The sequence below is a fragment of the Cricetulus griseus genome, chromosome 4 (assembly GCF_003668045.3).
Source record: "Cricetulus griseus strain 17A/GY chromosome 4, alternate assembly CriGri-PICRH-1.0, whole genome shotgun sequence".
In the NCBI taxonomy this organism is placed as follows: Eukaryota; Metazoa; Chordata; class Mammalia; order Rodentia; family Cricetidae; genus Cricetulus; species Cricetulus griseus.
This window is the reverse complement of record NC_048597.1, coordinates 79,313,661-79,334,231: the sequence shown is the minus strand read 5'-3', so window position 1 is coordinate 79,334,231 and position 20,571 is coordinate 79,313,661. Positions and strand designations below refer to the sequence as shown.

At 48.3% G+C, this 20,571-nt stretch overlaps 1 protein-coding gene across 1 annotated transcript in view; it reads left to right on the top strand.

Annotated features, from left to right (window-relative positions):
- The window catches only part of Tnrc18 (trinucleotide repeat containing 18), a 94,162-nt gene that overhangs the window by 54,752 nt on the left and 18,839 nt on the right, over window positions 1–20,571 (top strand). Inside the window, 4 exon segments of the mRNA XM_027413546.2 lie at window positions 255–426; window positions 3,503–3,863; window positions 8,023–8,298; window positions 13,041–13,310. Coding sequence (XP_027269347.1) covers window positions 255–426; window positions 3,503–3,863; window positions 8,023–8,298; window positions 13,041–13,310 — 1,079 coding nt within the window.

The following is a 20,571-nucleotide window of genomic DNA, read 5'->3' as shown; positions in this document are numbered from 1 at the left end:
AAGAGAGAGTCTGAAACCATGTAAGAGAGAGGCTGTGGAGGATGCTGACTTGAAGGTTTTTTTCCCCCTTCTCTCTTTGTACTTCATCCACTAGCATCCACCTGTCTTCCCATACTCGTCATTTTGGTATCCATCACTGTTTCTTTCCACATCTGTAGTCCAACCCTTGAGGGCCACATGGGTGGACGACCCCCTTCCTTTGAGTGTGGCCTGGCTAAGGTGTGCTGACCCCCCATGGTGTGTTTGGCTTTCAGGCTGAGCAGCAAGTCCCTGCTGACATCAGATGACTATGAGCTGGGAACCGGAATAAGGAAGAGACACAAAGGGCCTGAGGAGGACCAAGATGCCCTCATCGGCATGGGGAAAGCCCGGAGCAGGAACCAGAGCTGGGATGATCATGAATCCTCATCTGACTTCATGAGTCAGGTCAGTAAACTCAATAGTGTAGACTCACTGGGACACAGTCCTCAGCTTAGAGGGCTGGAGGTCATACCACAGTGAACCTTGAGATGGTGGGCTGTTGGTCCCTACTGCTACAGAGAAATGTTAGAAAAGGAAGGCCCAGGAGAGATCAAGGCCTGGCAAAGTAACAGGAGGCCGAGGTAGGGCTAAAAACTACATCAGTTTGTGTGCACTGAGACCTGAGACACTGCTTAAGCAAGTAGGAGATTAGATCGAAAGTGTGTAACCAAATAGTGGTTACTCCATTGTTTAGCGGGTAATGGTTTAATGAGCACCTTGGGCTTGATGCCATTGTGATTCAGTCTGAGTTCTCCAGGGGTAATTTCTCATTTCCACAGAGCCTTGAGACCATGCACTTAGGGACCCTGTTTGTGAATGCTGTGCTGATGTGTCTCCTCATTAACCCTGGTGGGAAGAGAGTGTTTTGTTTTTGCCATCAGAGGTGAAATGTCACATAAAGGGGTTGGATGGGGAGGATAGTCAGGTTGGGGAGGTGGAGATGGCTCAGTGGGCAAAGCATTTGATGGTCAAGTGTGGTGACTGGGTTTCAGATCCCTAAAGCCCTCACACAGCTGGGTGGGCATGGTGGATGGTCTGTGATTCCCCATCTTGGAAATGTTCCTGGGGCAAGCTGACTTTTGAGACAAGCCAGAACAGCCAACTCTGGGTCTAGTCGTAGCTTGAGTGAGAAACCCTGCCTCCGCATGTAAGTAGAGTGAAGGAGGAAGATGCCGGCTGTCACCCTCCACCTGCATTCAAATGCGTGTGTGGCCCCTTATATACAACCCGCATGCCATACCCACATACATATGCAAAAAATAAAACTAAGTTAAAAAGATACCAGGGTGGTGTGTGCAGAGACAGGCAGATCTCTGGACTTGGAGTCCAGCCTGGTTTACCTAACAAGTTCAGGGCAACCAGAGCTTTATAGTGAGACCCTATCTCAGGAAAAGAAAATCAAAATAAATAAAATTCTACCTCTTTAATCCCAACACTTGGGAGGCAGAGACAAGCAGATCTCTGTGAGTTCAAGGCCAGCCTGGTCCACAGAGTGGAGTTCCAGGACAGCCAGGGATACACAGAGAAAGAAATCCTGTCTTGAAAAAAAAACGGAAACAGCAACCAGCCAACAAATAAGTAGATAAATAAATAAAATTTAAAATAAAAGCATGAGGGACTGGAGAGATGGCTCAGAGGTTAAGAGCAACAACTGCTCTTCCAGAGGTCCTGAGTTCGGTTCCCAGAAACCACATGGTGGCTCACAACCATCCATTATGAGATCTGGTGCCCTCTTCTGGTGTGCAGTTATACACAGAAGCAGAATGTTGTATACATAATAAATAAATAAAATCTTTAAAAAAAAGTCAACTCCATTTTAAAAAAAATAAAAAAAAAATAAAAGCATGAAGAGATTGCCAGTTTTTTGAGCATCAGGATCTCTTTTCCTCTGAGGTGAGAGATGTATTTGTTAATTATCTTAACAACGATGTCCCAAACTCCCCACCCCCCTGCAAATGCTACCTGATTAAAAATATATAGCTAGTGCCCTGAAATGGCAGAGCGTTAATGCCTTTGAAACTGCACATTTCATTGCAACAAATGACTACCGTTGGCAATAGACATGCAAGGAGAAATTTAATCTGTGAAATCTCTAATCAGTCTCCCTGGTCTAGGCATCCAAGGCACACTCCAGCCGTTTTCTTGGCAGCTCTGACCCATTTACTTGGACAGGCTGGTTTAGACTGAGCAGCAGCCTCCGGCAGCTGCTGTGGGAGGCTGAGATGTGAAGCAGATTTGTGCTCTGGGCTCAGTTTCTAGTCTTGGCTCTCGTCAGTTCATCAGCTACCTTCTCCCGCCCATCTGTAGCCCTGTTTTCTGAAAGTTCTTCTATAGGCGCTCCCAGACAGGGCTGTGGAAAGCCAGGATGGGAAAAACATTGCCAGCTAGGATTGTTACCATGGTAACCGTTTTTAATAAGTGATTACTAGGCTAGGCATCTTTAAATTTTTTGTTTTTTTAATTTTATATGTCCGAGTGTTGTGCTTGCATGTTTGTCTGTGCACGGCATGGGTTCACTGTCCATGGAGACCAGAAGAGGGTGTCAGATTTCCTGGAACTAGAGTCACAGACAGCTGTGAGCAGCCTTTTGGGTTCTGGGAATTGAATCTGGGTCCTCTAGAAGAGCAGACAGTGCACTTAACCATGGAGTTATCTCTCCAGCTCCCAGTCTAGGTGTTTTTAACAAGTGCTTTATTTGTTGCATTTATTTATTTATTTATTTATTTATTTATTTATTTAGTTAGTTAGTTAGTTAGTTTTTCGGGGCAGGGTTTCTCTGTGGCTTTAGAGGCTGTCCTGGAACTAGCTCTTGTAGACCAGGCTGGTCTCGAACTCACAGAGATCCTCCTTCCTCTGCCTCCCGAGTATTGGGACTAAAGGCGTGCGCCACCACCGCCCGATATATTTATTTATTTTTAAAAAGATTTATTTCTGTTTTCTTTAAATGTGTGGCTATGTGTGGATATGTGTGTGCATTAGTGTAGATAGATGCCCACAGTATCCAAAAGAGAGTATCATATCCCCTGGTGCTGGTTACAGGAGGTTGTGCTGGGAACTGATGTGGGTCCTTTGCAAGAGTATTACAGTATCTCTCTTAACTTTGCACTGTGCGTGCGTGCGTGCGTGCGTGCGTGTGTAGGTATGTGTGGAGGTCAGAATCTATTTTCTTCATTATGTAGATCCTAGGGCATTGAACTCGGGTCCTCAGACTTAGCGACAACTATCTTTACCTGCTGAGCTGTCTCACTGGTCTGAATCAGTATTTTATGGACCTTACCCTGATTATCTTCATAGTAGTCTAGTGATAGACACAGGTAGCCCATTTTATTTAGATGGAAGGACTGAGGACAAGTTAAGCAATTTGCCACGAGTTGAGAGGACACGGGACAAGCATTAGCCCCTCTCGTAAGCATTGTGACCTCAGACTCATTATCCTATTTGGCTGTATGTCTTAATCTGTGACCCAACCTTCCTTCCCCAGCTAAAGATTAAGAAGAAGAAGATGGCGAGTGACCAGGAGCAGTTAGCAAGCAAGCTAGACCGAGCCCTGTCCCTCACAAAGCAAGACAAGCTGAAGTCACCCTTCAAGTTTTCCGACAGTCCTGGGGGAAAGTCTAAAGCTAGTGGGGGCTGTGGCAGGTTCTTGACACCATATGACAGCCTGCTGGGCAAGGACAGGAAAGCGTTGGCTAAAGGCCTCGGCTTGTCTCTGAAACCCTCCAGAGAAGGTAAACACAAAAGGGCTGCCAAAGCCAGGAAGATGGAGGGGGGCTTCAAGGCCAGAGGCCAGCCCAAGCCTGCCCATTCTCCATTTGCCTCGGAAGTGAGCAGTCACTCTTACAGTAAGTATTGCCTTCAGCACCACTACGCACTGTCAGCGCTTAATCTTACATTCTCCTTAACCTTTCTTGCCCTCCTCTGAGGGACTTCAGGGTATTTGGGAGCATTGCACTATGCCTGGAGCCAGATGGGTGTCCCCATAACGGAAATGGCCAGTGAACGGCCGGTGTGGTATTGGACAGGCACTTGTGATTGGTAAAAGTGGATGTCAGTGGCTCGCTTTGCACTGTAGAGTTTGTAGACACTCAGCCTAGAGTTCTAGAGGTGATGGGCTCCATTGCCTACAGGAAGTTTGTCATTTATTCCGGGCAGAAGTGCAGCCATGGGTGGTGGTATTAATGTGTTATGGAGGAATTGGGAGATGGCTATGGGCCTAAGTGTGAAAAGACAAATTGGGGCAAACAAGTACTGTTTGATCCGCTTGCCCATGACAGCTCACTGCCTTGCCTGGATGTTGTTTTCACTTTGGCCTTGTCTACTGCTATAGTCATGTGTGACTAAGGAGCCAAGAAAATGGAGAAGCCTGTGGGACCGAGGGATTGACTCAGCTTTTATTGCATTTACATAGAGACTGGTTTGTCAGAACAAGGTAGTGCTCCTTGGCCTTTTTGGGTGCTGGCCTTCTGCCTGCCAAGAAAATTGGGTGCTCACTCTTTCTGTACCTGATGTCCAAGACAGGCAGATACCAAGGATGCAGGCGCTTCAGTAGGCAGGAGGGACTTCTCCCATCCAGTCCCATGTCACAGAGGTTTGCACTGGCTGTCCTCAGGGTGTGCTTTTGTCTTCTGTCAGATTCAGTGTCTTAGACTTTGCTAGACTTTGGTTCCTGGGATATGTGTGTGTGAGTTTGAGTGTCAACTGAAAAACAAAAGACATATATTTTCCCCCCCCTTTTTTTTTTGCTGGTAGTGCTGAGAAGTCGATGTAGGGTCTAATGCTTGCCAGACAGGAGCAAGACCCCAGCCCTGACCGCCAGCTCGCTGTATCTCCATGTCTCCCTCCACTTTCCCTCTCATTTCAAGGCCTCTTTACATAGCCTTTGCTGGTCTTTACATTGTGTCTATCCCAAGCTAACTTTGAAAATCTCCAAAAATTTTATTTATTTATTTATTTATTTATTTATTATGCCTGCAGTGTTCTGCCTGTGTGCATCCCTGCAGGCCAGAAGAGGGCACCAGATCTCATTATAGATGGTTGTGAGTCACCATGTGGGTGCTGGAAATTGAACTCAGGTCCTCTGGAAGAGCAGCCAGTGCTCTATTTTTTTTTTAATATTTTATTTATTTATTTATTATGTATACAACATTCTGCTTCCATGTATATCTGCACACCAGAAGAGGGCACCAGATCTTATAATGGATGGTTGTGAGCCATCATGCGGTTACTGGGAACTGAACTCAGGACCTCTGGAAGAGCAGTTGTTGCTCTTAACCTCTGAGCCATCTCTCCAGCTTCTGACTTTGAATTTTCAATCTTCCCACCTCCACCATCAGAGTGCTGGGATTACAGACATGTGTCACCATGCCCAGCTCACTTAATGTGCCTTCTTTTTTTTTTTTTTTTTTTTAAATCTGGGCAGTGGTAGTACACACCTTTAATCTCAGCACTCAGAAGACAAAGGCAGGCAGATCTCTGAGTTTGAGACCAGCCTGGTCAACAGAGCCGGTTCCCAGATAGCCAGAGTTAGAGAAATTCTGCCTCAAAAAATAAAACAAACAAAACTTTTTTTAGTGTGTGTGTATGCTCATGGGTGCTTGTCCTTGGAGGTAAGGACATTGGATTCCCTAGATCTGGAGTTACAGGCAGTTGTGAGCCACCATGTGATACTTGAAACAGAGCCTGGGTCCTCTGGAAGTGCTTAACTGCCTTCCTGCCTGCCTCCCTCCATCCCTCCCCCATCTCCCCCCCTCATTTTTGGAGATAGGGTCTCTCTATGTAGCCTTGGTGGGCCTAGAATTCACTGTGTAAATAAGGCTGGCCTTAACTCATGAGCCCCCTGAGTTCTGGGATTAAGGCAGTAGTTTAAACTCACAGCATTTATGAGCTTTGGAGTTCAGTCATTGTTGTGGCCTTCCTGGGGTGTAATCTGCCTTGAGTCTGCTCACATGCAGGGAGGTGATGCTGTGCCTGCCACAGGGTTAAGTTGCTGCTTTGTGTAAGCGTGCATTTCTGTTGTCTTTGACCTGTGGGTCCCCAGGACTGATGCTCCAATGGGTGTAAGGCCTGTGCACCTCCTCAGCCTTATGCACCAGGAACATGTTGAATGGTGTTAGCTCAGTGCTCCTCACAACCAAATCACTTAGGTCCTTGCTCACAAACAGGCACAAGGAAAGAAGGACTGTGGAAGCCACCTGGAAGAGAGTGGTGGCCTCTTGCTTTTCCAGTTGGGGTTGGAGGGCCGGAATGTCGAATCATATCTGTTGTATTCTTATGGGAGGTTAAGTTGGTGTCACCTACAGGTAGCTGTGGTCTTGGAAGGACCAAGTTAGAATACATGAGAGGGGCTGATGGTGCAGTGGGTAGCAGCACTCACTGAGCAAGCTTGGCAACCTCTCTCTCTCTGTCTCTCTCTTTCTCTGTCTCTCTCTCTCTGTCTCTCTCTCTCTGTGTCTGTCTCTCTGTCTCTCTCTCTCTCTCTCACACACACACACACAGAGTTATGGCTAAAAAAAAAAAAAAAAAAACTGATGGTTTGATGGGATTTGACATCCTCCACCAGACTCAGTGGCCACCCTGAAGTTGAGGTTCTGCTTTGTGGTGGAAAGTGGAACTTATTAGTACAGTGGTACAGTGCTTTAGGGACACCCCTGTGCCCCTGCATGTTTCTCTTGGACTTGAAGGCTGTAGGCGCTGCCAGGCTGTAGCTGTGTGTGTTCATGTTCATCTTGTTCCGCGTGGGTTCTTAGCAGATCAAGGGATTACTGTCTTGGCTGTGTGGCTCTTCTTGTCTTGCTCAACAGCCCAGCAACAGTGTCAAATAGCTCAAGATGGTGTATGTTTGGGTTGAAGTTGGAAGGGACCAAAGAGCCTTCTTTGTTGGGCTCTCTTCCCAATTCTGGCAACACAACCATGTGTTTAGACCAGAGACTTAGAGAAAGCCATTGACGGGTAATCCGGGCAGCTGGCCCTCTGACGGAAAAGAGGGATGGGTGGGGGAGGGGAGCGCTGGCTGAAGGATCACTACGTTGTTGTGAATGCCCTCACCTACAGCAAGAGATACATAGGGTTGGTCCTTGTCAGCTGTGTCCCCTCTTTAAGAAAGCCATTGGGCTGTGTGCGCCATGTGTAGGGTGGACATGGACCACATGCTTCTTTCTGGCTGGTAGAAATTGTAAGGTTCTTCCTCAGAATTTTGCTCTCATGTCATTGCCTCCAGGCCTCATACCCAATAGCTGGAGAAGTGGGTGTCCCCAAGGTGGGTGACAGCAGCAGAGGAAAGGGCCTGGGCTGCCTTTCTGGGCAATCCAGGCTGTTCAAAACAGATCAGAGGAGAGCTGGGCTTGTGAACAGTTTGTCGTTTGGTCCTATCACATTTCTGTGTTCAGGGCCGCTGACAGGACAGAAAGACGGCAGCCCCCTCCTTGTACTCCACAACTTACCTGTATTAAAACCTACTTTGAAGGGCTGGGAAGATGGCTCAGTGGGGAAAGTACTTGTACAAGCAAGAGAATCCAGTAATCCTCAGCACCCACATAGAAGACAAGTGTGATAGTATATGCTGGGCAGGCATAGATAAGGAGGTCATCTGGGGCTCCCTGGCCAGCCAGCCTAGCCTGCTTGGCAAGTTCCAGGTCTTGGAGAACAAGGTAGGGCCAGTGAGATGGGTAAAAGGTACTTGCTACCAATCTACATGAGTTCAATCCCCTGGACCCATAGGTAGAAGGAGAGAACTGACTCCCACAAGCTGTCCTCTGGCTTTCTCGTGTGTTCCTTGCCACACACATGCCCCCACACATAAACACTACACACACACAAAAGAAACTAAAATATAGCAGTTTTTTTTAAAGGTGGCAGGAACTTGAGGATCCAAGGTCAAGGTTGACTTCTGGTTCCCATACTCAACACATACATGCACATGTACTCTCCACACACGCATGCACACACACCGCACATGCATACACGCAAAATAAAATAAAAAAATGAAACCTACTTTGACTGCAGATACGGACTCAGACGAAGATGATGAAGACTTCTCGAAGAACGAGTGGTCTGCCCAAGGCCCCTCTAGCTCCAAACTGACCTCATCCTTCCTGTGTGGCATGGTGACCAAGAACAGCAAGCCAGGCACAGGCCCTAAGCTGACCAAGAGGAGCCTGGCCGGGCCCCGGACTTTGAAACCCAAGGCGGCCAGCAGCAGGAAGCAGTCCTTTTGTTTGCTGCTCCGAGAGGCCCGCTCCTCCTTCAGCGACTCTTCCGAGGAGGACTCCTTTGATCAAGGTTACTAGCGCCAAACACAAAATAACCTTCCATGTTTTTAGAGCGAGAGTGAGTGGGAGAGAGCGAGCAAGCGAGCGTTCGAGAGTGTGTGCACACAGCAGGGATGGCTGTAGCCGTCTAGGTTTTTGGCAGCGTAGTCTGCCTTATCCGCCTATATTTTTTTGTGTTCGCTTTTTATTTTTACTTAAACTTGTGATACCACCACTGGCCAGCCCTTAGGGAGCTCTTACACGGACTTGTTTTTAGTCTCCCAGAATTTCTCTCCCTCCTCCCGCTGCACCCCACTGGCCCTCCCCAAGGGTCTCCCCTCCCCCAATCCAAAAGCCTAACCTTGCCCTCCCCAAAACCCCCAGGCCGGCCTGGGCTTTCTCTTGGCATGAGCCTGGCGGAGGCTTACCCAAGGAGCATTTTGTAAAAACGAACTTCTTGTGTGGGCGTGTGACTTGCTGTTTGTACCGCGATTTTGGTAATGCCAAGCTTTATTAAACATACCGAGTTCATTTTTAACTAAACTGTGTGCCTCGTTTCTCTTGCTATGTCCTTAACTAGACATTAGGTTGCCGTTTCCCCTTCATTCACCCCTCCTTCCCCCTCCTCTCTTCCCGCTCCTCCTCCCTCCTCCAGAAGCCATAGACATGGGTGGACCGATGCTCTGTTATTCAAATATCCCTGGTGTCTTTGGCATTCATTCCATTTTTCAGGTGTACAGTCAAGTGTTGTTTCATCTATCTGTTTTTTTGTTTTTGTTTTTTTTCCTTTTAAGCTGCTTGTCTGTGTTTTATTTTTCTGGAAGCTTCTGCTACTACCCACCAGTGGTTAAAAAAAAAAAAAAAAAGCAAGAACAACAATTACCAATACTTGTTTGCTAACACACCTTTCTGTTTTGAAGGGCATGCGGGCAGCACAGAGTGAAGGCTTTTGGCCATCTCGTTGATTTTTGTTTTTTTCTTTTTTCTTTTCCTTGTTCGATTTGAAAGTGTTGGCTTGGTTGCCACATTGAAGGTCAAAAATCGTCTTCTTTGGGGGTTGCTGGACTGAGGTTTGGCCTCAGCTCAGCGTAGGCCAAAGAACATTCTGGCTCCTGCTTTTCCAACATCAGAGTTGTAGCCTGCAGTTAGAAATTTCAGAGCCCTCAGGCCCTTCAATCAGAAAATGTCCCTGCAAGGGAAGAGAGTGAGACTGTTCATCACTCCCTGGCTAGGGGCTGCTCCAGGGTAAATTCCCTTTAGAGCTAGAGTAAGCGTGTCAGTGTTACCCAGTACCCGGTATAGCCCCAGATGTGGGGAGGGGGTCATAGGAGGGTCTGCCCTGGGGCCAGGACTCCACCCCTATCTTCCAGTCTTCCCTTCAGTTCCTGGTCAACTTTCTCTCCCCCTCCCACACCTGTCTTCCAAATTGGCAGAGATGGGTTTTGGGTTGACTGAGTGATGGCACAAAAGAGCCTGGTGCCTTTTGGGGCTGTTCCTGAAATACCTGAGCCAAGACAACCTGGGCTACAAAGACAGGTTGCCTATCTCCTGTCACAGGCCTCCTCTTCCTGGTCTTCTGTGAATGAGACTGGCTGGCCCTTTACTCCCTTTCCTTGACTTGGGGTAGGGTACCTCTGCCCTTCCCTACATGCCTTTAAAGTCAGGGTCCCAGCCCCAAAGTTTCTGAGCCCCTCCTGCTCCACCACAGACCACACAGAAGCAGGCATTCCCAGGCCTCCTGGGCAGTGCCATGGGACTGTTCATAGCCCAGACAGGATTTGGAGGGGTGAGGGCCCCTCAGCTTGCCCCTACCATTCAGAGCAAGTCTCAGAAAGGGATATTTGGGTACTAGGGCCTTCCTGCCCCTTTGGTACTAAAACATTAATTGGCTTTTCTAGTATGTCTGCTTTCTCCTCCCAGCAGCTTGACCATCCCTCCAACCCTTGACCCCTACCCATGATGCTTTGAGTGTCTGTTTCGGTCTCTCGCATTTGCTCTCACGCTGCACTTGGACGCAAAGCGAAGGCTGGGAGTAGGGCAGACGGCGTAGCGGGTTACTGAGTTTGAGTCCGAGCCTGGCTCGTTGCTCCGTAGGTAGGCAAAAACCATTTTCCTTTTCTATTCTCTGTTACTCCCCCTCCTCGGGGTCTGCCCCCACCGGGACCGGCAGCAGCACTTCACTTTGGCCTTTATCAGGTTTTGGGAAGTCAAAGAACCCAACCCCTTGCCCTGAGCCAGGATTTTAAAAAAATACCTGTATTGACATTGAAGTTTTTTTCCCCCCTCCTTCATTCCCTTGAGAGTCTTTGTTGGGACATTTCTCCCCCTCTAACCTTGGCAAGCTCTGTGGATCCAGGTATAGACAATTCCAGAAATTCTTGACACCACTGTCCCCTTCAAGGTCTCTCAGCTCTCCTTGTCCTCAGATGCTGGTCCAACCAGACTAAACACTGCATGAGTTTTGACAAGCACCCCAGTTGTGAGGCCCACAGGAGACCTCAGGATAATCCAGTTTCCCTCTTGGGAAAAAAGCACCCATTCTGGACTTCTGCCTTCTGGAATATTCTGCCACATACATAGAAGTGCTGAGACCAACTGCTCTTGCTTTCTGGGGTCTGACTGTGGCTCTCAGAAATCCAGAGCAGGGATTCAAACTTGCCTCCCTGATGGTGATGCCTACTGCCCCACAATCCTAGGAAGAATGTTCTGGACTTGTAGTCTGCACACCAGAGCAGCCAGGACAGAGGGGGAGTTTTTAGAAAGGGAAATTCCTAGTCCATATCCCAGCCAGCCACCCTCCCCATACCCTGCCCACCCTACCCAAATTGGCCAACTCCAGGGAGGCCTGATGTGGGGTTTACCCAGGCGCTGCCGAAAAAGTCTGCCTACACTTAGCCTGCTTTGCCGCTGTGGCCCACTGGGGCGGAGACAGAACCATGTGACGTCGCAATGTGATTGATCGCAAGTGCGCACTGCCTGCCTGCCCCTGCCTGCCCCGCTGGCATCCCCAGCCTGCTTCATCCATCACTCTGGGAACACCTCCCACCTCGCACCCACTTAACCAGCCTCTCTCACTCTCTCCTTCTCTCTCCCTCTCTGTCTGCTTCCCTCTTTCCAGCCCCTATGCAGACCCTCCTTAGCTATTCCCACCTCCCTTCCCACCTCCTCTCCCTGCTGGCTGGCCCGGCAGAAACTAGGATTCCCTGCCATAGGGGATAGGTAGGTTAGACCTCTGGCACTCCTGGTGCCATCTGCAGCCACTAGTTCTTTAACAAAGCCATGGTGTGGGCTTTAGTAGGGAAAGCGGTGTTGGACCACTATGTCCATCCCTCACATCTAGGATGTGTGTACCTTGTCATTGCCTCCCAGCCCTACTTGGGCACCAGTGCACAAGCCCTTGAGGCATGTCACACCTGGTGCCACCTGCTCCTTAGTACCTTTTCCCTTTGAAGGTCATAAGCCAGTCTATAGGGTATCCTCACTTTTGGGCTGGAGAATTTGGCCTACAGCTGTGCATTGTTTTCTGTCTGCCCATTGCCCAGCCTAGCAGGGGATGGCAGACCTTGAGCCAGCAGGCCAGTTGCTGGGCTGAAGTTGTCTTCTTACCAGCAGAGAACTGGACTGGACATCTTTAGCCTGCACTGCTGCCTGAGGGCTTGATCTTGGGCAGGGCTCACCTCCCTAGTCTGAGTGGCTTGGTCTGCTCACCCCCAGGGCATTTGGAGCCCAGATCCATAGTTGACAGTTTCTTTCTTTCTTTCTTTCTTTTTTTTTAAGAATTTTTTTTAAGATTTTATTTATTTATTATGTATACAACATTCTGCTTCCATGTATGTCTGCACACCAGAGGAGGGCACCAGATCTCATAACGGATGGTTGTGAGCCACCATGTGGTTGCTGGGAATTGAACTCAGGACCCCTGGAAGAGCAGTTGGTGCTCTTAACTTCTGAGCCATCTCTCCAGCCTCTGTTCCTTTTTCTTTTTGAAACTGGGTCTCACTATGTAGCCCAGGCTGGCTTTGAATTCACAATCCCCCTGCCTCCGCCTCAACGTTTGAACCACAGGCATGTGCCACCACACCAGGCCGTGCCACATGGGATCCTATATGTACTTTTTTAACCAGGCTGGTGGGCTGGAGGGTCACCTCAGGCTTAGAGAGGTTTCCTAGCATGGGGGTTTATGTGTGTGCTAGATTTTAGCTCTGCTTAGGGATAAAACAACTAAGGTCCCCTAGTCACCAGGAAGGAGAGATAAAATTCTGTTTTCTGCCAACAGCCCCCCCTCCCCACCCTTGCCCCTGACCTCTTCCTGTCCGAAATGCTATAGGCCCCTTGTCTAGATCCCCCAGCCTAAGCCCAGCCCTCCCTCCCCTTCTCCTCTCCTCTGCCTCTCCGTTCTTTCCTGTTTCCTTCCTCAGCCTCCATGTCTATGTCGGGGCGTGTGTGCGCGCGTGTGTGGACCGTGACGAGCGCTGTCTCCTGTCTTTGTCCGTCTGTGTGTCTGTCCCCCACCCACAGCACAGGTGCATGTTGGTGCTGCCTTCCCAGAAGCCCATCCTGACACCCAGAGCCTCCCCTCTCCCTTCCCCAGGCCGCCCAGGCTGCCCCTGTGTGGCCTTGGGCCATGGGTGGAACTGTGGGCTGGTTCTGGACCCTCCCCCAGCGGCCCTTGGTGAGGACAGAGACTGGAGCCAGGGTGGGTGGTGGGAGGAGGTGGGGGCAGCTTGAGCCCAGGTCAGGGCCTTGATTTGTTCCATGTTTTCTGCATGCCAGATGACAGCTCAGAAGAGGATGACGAGGAAGAGCTGGAGGAGGAGGAGGAGGAGGAGGAAGAAGAAGAGGAAGAAGAAGCCGTTGGTAGCTATAGGCTGGGTGCTGGGGAACAGGCCCTGTCGCCGAGCCTGGAGGAGAGCGGGCTGGGCCTGCTGGCTCGATTTGCAGCTAGCGCCCTCCCCAGCCCTGTTGTGGGGCCACCCCTGTCTGTGGTGCAGCTGGAAGCTGAGCAGAAGGCCCGCAAGAAGGAGGAACGACAGAGCTTGATGGGTGAGTGTCATTGGCTGTGAGGTGGGTACTGCGGGCCCATTACAAAGATAAGGTGACTTCTGCTCAGCTGTGGCCAGGAGGGCTGTGTGGAGAGCTTGTGTCACCTGATTCAACCCTTATTTGAACATAGGAGGGCTGGTGACTCTCTTGAGCTGTTACTTTCAAGGAGGGGGGCCATGGTCACATAAGAATAGCTTTCTTCACCTTCATGGTGTCATTAAAGATACTGGTATCTTGAGGGTGTCTAGGAGCTCAGGAAAGGCCCTGACCAAGGTGTGGGGACCAGAGGCCACTCTAGGCTAGCAGTCTCTAGCTAGGGGAGAGAAAGAGTGATGGAGAGGGATGCAGGATGAGAAGGGAAAACATTGTGTGTCCAAGTCACCAGAGAAGGTTTGTGCATTTGGTGAGCTCGAGGGGTGGGTGGCCTCTATGGCCTGAAGCTGGCAGCTGGAAGATTCAGGGTTGACAGGCTGTCTTAGTGGGCTGAGGGCATGACATGGTTTGGGGCAGGAGACTCAAGCTACCCTGCCTCACTTCCTTGAGTTCAGGCCATGTGTCCCTGATGAGTCCCAGGTGTCCTTTCCCCAGTCACCAGAGTCCACGTGGTTCCGGGGGCTGGTGATAATGAAGCTCAGCCAATAGGGTGATTGCTTGGCCTGCACAGAACCCTGCATTCTGTATGTCTTCAGCATTGATAAACCAGATCTGGTCGTGTATGCCTGTTATCCCAGCAATCATCCTCAGGTATAACACATAGCAAGCTGGAAGTTGGAGGCCAGCTTAGGATATATGAGTTCCTTCTCATGGGGGCTGTAGAGTAGGCATGAAGTCTTTCTGGCTGGCAGAGGCTGTGACAAGGACAGGGCTTCCTGAGTGTTCCCTGGAGATGCTCCCAAGTCGTCCCCAATTCTCCTGCCCATGGCACCTTCCTTTGCCCCTGAAATTCACCACCAATTGTCTTGCCATCTTGAGGCTTTTACATTTGCTATTCCCACCTTACTCTTCAAGTGTCAGGTATTTTGACATATATGTCAAACCACTGTCGTTTGTTTCAGTAGATGATCATTTATTCTTTAGCAGTTGCACAGTATAAAAGCAGTGTATCTACACAAAAACAAAGAGCATGGAAAAAAAAGGCAGCGTGTTTTGGTCATATGTACCACCACTCAGATTATTATTTAAAACATTATTTTTAATTGTACTTTTATTTACTTTCTAAGTGCCTTGGTGTGTGCATGCCACAGCAGGCACGCTGAGGTCAGAGCTTCTGGGAATTGTACTCGGGTGGTCAGGCTTGGTGGAAGGCGGGCAACTTTTTCTGCTGAGCCATCTTGCTCGTCTCCTGGTTGTTTGCTCATGCTTCTCCAACTCCTCCTCTATTTTCCTGCCATGTAGCTTGCTCAGGTCTTGCCTCTTGAGTGTGAATCCTCCTGGAAATGGTACCAAAGTATTCCGAGCCTGAATCTTCCTTTTCTTGGGGCATTTGAATAGATAATGTATGAAGGCTGTCTGGAGCTTGGTGTGTCATCCTCTGAACTGGACACAATGCAGGCCACCTCTCCTCCCATTCCATTGCAGTATCCTACATCCAGATTTCTCCACTGGCAGCTTCGAGCTTCAAAAGGAAACCTTCCCACTAGGGCAGCTCTATCCAGAACATTCTCTGGTCCAGCCAGTCTAGCATGATTCTGAGTGGCCAATGAAGATCGAAGAAGATGTTTTAGTCTCTTAGAGTCTTCTGTTGGGTCACATCATCACCTGCAAATATTAACAAAGGTTTCCTTCAGGGCAGTTTACTCTTAGTGACTTTTAGAGGCACAAGCGTCTCGATACCTACTCAGTTGTATGCAGCACGAGGTATCATACATACCACCCATTACTAGATCACTAGACTGGCTCTTATTGGAAGCAGTGAATGGAGAATAAGACCCCTCCCCAAGAACAGCAAGCTCTCTTAACTGCTGAACACTCTCTCTGACCCATATGTATGTTTGGGTCTTTTGCCTGTTGTGTATGTTTGTGCACCACTTAGGGCAGAAGAGAGTGTCAGATTCCATGGAGATAGATAGAGTTACAGATGGTTGTGAGCCACCATGTGAGTGCTGAGAACCAAACTCAGGTCCTCTGGAAGAGCCCCAGGTGTTCTTAAGCACTGACTGAGCCATCTCTCCAGCCACTGCCCTCTCCCTGCCCCCATACTTTTAATGTCTGTAGGGTCTGTAGTAATTTGTCTTCTTTTATTGCTGATACAGCCCTTAATCCATCTGGATAGAACTTATCTGTTGCATTAATTCCCCCTTTCTTTCATTCTTTTTTACATTTATTTTATGTGTATGTATGTGTGTGTGCTTGCCATGGTGCTTGTGCAAAGATTAGAAGACAGCTTCTGGGAGTTGGTTCTCTCCACAGCATGGGTTTTGGGGGTTGGATACAGGTCTTCAGGCCTGATGGCAAGCTTCCTTACTTGCTAAGCCATCACACCAGCCTGTGTCTATTGATTTCTGTTCTTTGCTTCCTTCTTTTTTCTTTGGGTATGTCAGTCATTTGTAGCCACTTCCTGTCTTGCAGGCTAGACACTCAGGTGGTTGATTTGAGATCTTATTCTTTTCCAATAGGAACATTGTTTGAAGATATAAAACCTCTGAGAACACAGCTTCAGATGCCTCTCACACATGTTGATGCTTTTGGGATTCGATTCTTATTACTCAGGAATCTTAAATTTCTCTTGTGATTTCTACTTTGATCCAGTGATGACTCAAAAAGTTATTTGTTCTCCAGACGTTTGAGGGTGGCTGCTTGGCCATCGTGTGGGTCTCTGCTCAGATTCCATTCTAGTTGGAAAGCACATTATATTATTTCAATGAAAAGAAAATTTACCTGAAGCTCTACAATACTCCTGGGAAGTAAACATGTAATATGTACTGATAGTCTGTTAACTGTTAGTCACACCAGTGTGATTCTGTATATTCAGATTTACTCTTTCCATCATTTTGCTAGAGATAGGTGCTAAGATCTGCAACTTTAATTTGCAGAATTCAAGCCGGGCATCGGTCGCGCACGCCTTTAATCCCAGCGGGAGGCAGAGGCAAGCGGATCTCTGTGAGTTCGAGACCAGCCTGGTCTACAAGAGTAGTTTCAGGACAGCCTCCAAAGCCACAGAGAAACCCTGTCTCGGGAAAAAAAAGCATTAATTTGCAGAATTCAATACTGCTTCTTTTAATTCTGCCAAGTTTTGCTTTACATATTTGTGGCTCTGTTATTGAGTGCATACAGGTTTTTTAATATTTTGTTACCCTCTTGACATCTTGTTCTAAAATCCACTTTTATCTGCTATTACATAGTCATTCTGGTGTTCTTCTTTTAACTTTTCAAAATGTATTATTGTGTAGGTGGTGTGTACATACGGACATGTATGTCACAGTGTGCGTGATGGAATGAGAGAAGTGACTGCTGAAAGTTGTTTTCTGACCTCTGTACATGTGCTGTGCATAGACTTGCCCTCCCTCCCTTCCCTCCCTTCCCTCCCTCCCTCCCTCCCTCCAAATCCTCTTGTTCTAACCAGCTATTTCTGTCTTTCTGGATTTACCTGCTTCTGATGTTGTGTAGAGATGAGGCCCTGTAACACATGCCCTCTGTATTTGGCATCTTCATCCACCACAGTGGCTTTGAAGGTCATCTGTGTGGTTGGTAACAGTTGTAGCACTTCATTGTTTTATAAGCCACATGGTACATCTCCGTATCACAACTACTTGTGAGTTGATGCATATTTGAGTTGTTTCCACTTTAAGGCGTTTATAGTTAATACTGTTTTAAATGTCTGTTCAGGTGTTGTTTTTTTTTTTTTTTAATGTGTGAAGAAATGTGTTTAATTCTTTATACTTGTTGTGTGTGGTTTGGGAATTTTGTTTAGCCTTTTGAGGGACTAATAAACCTTCCCTTTTTGTTTTTGAAGATTTATTTGTGTGTGTGTGTGTGTGTGTGTGTGTAGAGAGAGAGAGAGAGAATGTGCACATGAGTGCAGGTACACACAAAGGCCAGGACCTGGAGTTACAAGTGGTTATTATGAGCCTCCTATATGGGTGCTGGGAATTGAACTTGGGTCCTCTGCACGAGTGGTGTATGCTCATGACCTCTGAGCCATCTTTCCAGCCCTGCTTATTTCTTTTTAACTGTGTGTGTGTGTGTGTGTGTGTGTGTCTGCGTGCGTGCACGCATGCTTGTGCTTGCCACTGCATACATGTATGTGGAGGTCAGAGGACAACATCATAGGTTCAGTTTTCTCTTTCTACCTTTGCATGAGTCCTGGGGATCAAGCTAAGTTGACTAAGCTCGTGCAACAAGGGCCTTAACCCACTGAGCTATCTTACTTCTGTCCAGTGGCATTCCTGTTGCTGTGATAAACTATCCTGATAAGAGACAATTTGCAGGAAAGGGGGTATTATAGCTCACAGCTCCAGTTTACAGTCTATTAAAGCAGGACAGGGACAGTCAAGGTGTCAGGAACATCACATAGCTGATCACATTCCAACCAATTAAGAGCAGGGAGAAAAAACTTACTCCTGCCTAGGGAATGGTGCCACCCACACTGGGCTGGCTCTTCTTATCTCAATTAACATAATAAAGAAGACCTGCCCACAAGGCCAGCTTGATTCAGAGAGTCCTTGTGAGGCTGTCTTCCCAGTGATCACAGCTGTGTTGACCTATGAGGACTGGTCTTAATCAGCTCCCTTCAGCTCTAAGTCTCTTCAGCAAATTTCTTATTTCCAGTACTGCAGTTTCCAGTTGATTGTTTCTTTGATGGTCTTATTTCTTCAGTGAAATTCCCATGCATTGAAAACTGATTTGGGGGCTGAGAATTTGGCTCGGTAGGTAGACTGTTTAGCATGCACAGAGCTCTGTATTTTACCCATGCATAAACTAGGTGTGATGGTGAGCATTGCTCTAGAGGTGAAGGCAGGTGGGTCAGAAGTTCAAGGTCATCCTGACACGGTGAGGTTGACACAGACTACCTGAGACAGAGGTGGGGGCTTGGGATAGGAATTGTTTTTTTGCTCTCATTCTGTAGCTCAGGCTGGCCTGAAACTTGGAGTCTTCCTATCTCAGCCTCCTGGGTGCTCAGGTTGCAGACATATGTCACCATGCCTTAGCTGCTGTGGCATCGTCCAGAGCTCATCTTAGGGTCAGGTTCTTTGTGTCTTCTTTGTCAAGCGAGTGTGGACTGTGTGCCGAGCATTATGGAGGACAAGTTGGTCAAAGTGAGACCATCTTTGTTTTTTGTGAGTATTTCTCTTCTTTTAGTAAACGGGAGACTTGACAGGACTGGTTTGGTCTCTCTAGTCTTTTTTTCAAGTTGTGGGTGTGTGTGAATACATGTGGTGTGCACAGGCAGTAGGATGACCTCTAGTGTCATTCCTCAGGTACTCCACACCTTTTCTGAGACAGTGCCTCTCACTGACTGGAACTCCCTAAGTAGGCTAGGTCAAAGCCCCTGTCTCTGCACCCTTAGCTTTTGGGTTACAAGTCACCACCACACCTGACTTTTTTACATAGGCGCTGGGAATTGAACTCAATTGACCTTGCAAGGCCCAACCATCTTCCTGGCCTCCAGGCCAGTTTTTGCTGTCATTCCAGCTGCTCTGGGTCTGCCCTGTGGCTGGTTGGCCATAGGGCTCATTCACAGGTATGGCTAGACAGATTTTGGAATGGCTTCCTTCTACTCTTTTCTTTAGGTCTCTTTTTTCCTGATTTCTGAGCCAGGATTCATTTCTTTTGCACACGCACCCTGTACTTCCAGCGTGCCCCCATTCCTGAGTAGGGGTGTAAGGCAGAGGTCTGAGCCTTGGGCTGCATGCTTTTCTTCTAAGAGCACTTTCTCCAGTGTTCTAGTGTTTCCACAAGGGGCTGTGCTTTGAGGATGACCTTGAACTCCAGTCCTCCTGCCTCTGTCTCACCAAGTGCTGTGATTATAGGCCTCCACCACCTGGCAGGTTTTGTACTTTGCTGGGGATGGAACCCAGGACTTTGTGAAGACTAGGTAGGCTAGCAACTCTTTTTTGCTTTTTTTTTTTTAAGATTTTATTTATTTATTATGTATACAACATTCTGCTTCCATGTATATCTGCACACCAGATCTCATAATGGATGGTTGTGAGCCAGCATGTGGTTGCTGGGAATTGAACTCAGGACCTCTTAACCTTAACTCAGGTTAAGAGCAGTCGGTGCTCTTAACCTCTGAGCCATCTCTCCAGCCCCCCTTTTTTGCTTTTTTCTTTCTTTTGTTGTTGTTGTTGTTTGAGACAGGGTTTCTCTGTGTAGCCTGGCTCCGTAGACCAGGCTGGCCTCAAACTCAGAGATCCGCCTGACTCTGCCTCCCGAGTGCTGGGAATAAAGGCGTGCACCACCATCAACCAGCTGTAGGCTAGCAGCTCTTGACTACTGTGCCACACTTCAGAACCACCAAAGTTCAACAAGCCTGAGGTGTAAGGCCTGAACCCTCCTCATGTACAGGAATGCCTGCCTCCCTCCACCTGCAGCTGCATCCCTGACATTTCATCAGGGAGAAGCTTATTAACAAGTTAATTAACATGATCTTTAAGCTTTGAAGGGACATCCCACAAGAGCCACCCCCTGCCATCCTCACCACTGTGGCTACCTCTGAGAAGGCTGTCCCTCCCATGGGGGTCCCTGTGAACAGACTGCCTGGGTGTCAGTGGGGCTGGGCTCTCAGCTCCTCTGCTGGGGGCTGCTGGACTTCTAGAGCACTGTCAACTGGACAGGCTATCTGGTCTGTGAGATGATAGACATATCTTTTAGCCTTTGTTTCAAAGAGACATGCCACCGACTGAGCTCCTAGAATGCTGCCCCTGGGTGCTGGCTCTGTGCTTAATTTGAGGTTTTGGGACAGGAGACACCCCAAGAGAACTCAGCTGTTTTTAGACCAGGGCAGGCTCAGATAGTCCACAATATGGATAGAGAGGCTAGAAGTATGGGGAAGGACTGTCTTGATGGCAGAGGGACTGTGAACAGAGAGGGAACACTCTGGGAGATCGGGTGGGTTGTAGCATACCAGTGTTTCCCAGGTCAAGGTTGTTGTGCCCTGGGCTGAGGGAACCAAGTTTTACAATCCAGGACATAAGGAAGAGGGTCACCTGAGGATGAGGGGAGGGACCTCTGAGGAGCCTCCCAGCAAGGAGTGGGCCTGGGTGATTAAGGACCCCAAGAGCAGGAAGGGAATCTGTTAGAAGGTAGGAAGACAGGCCTC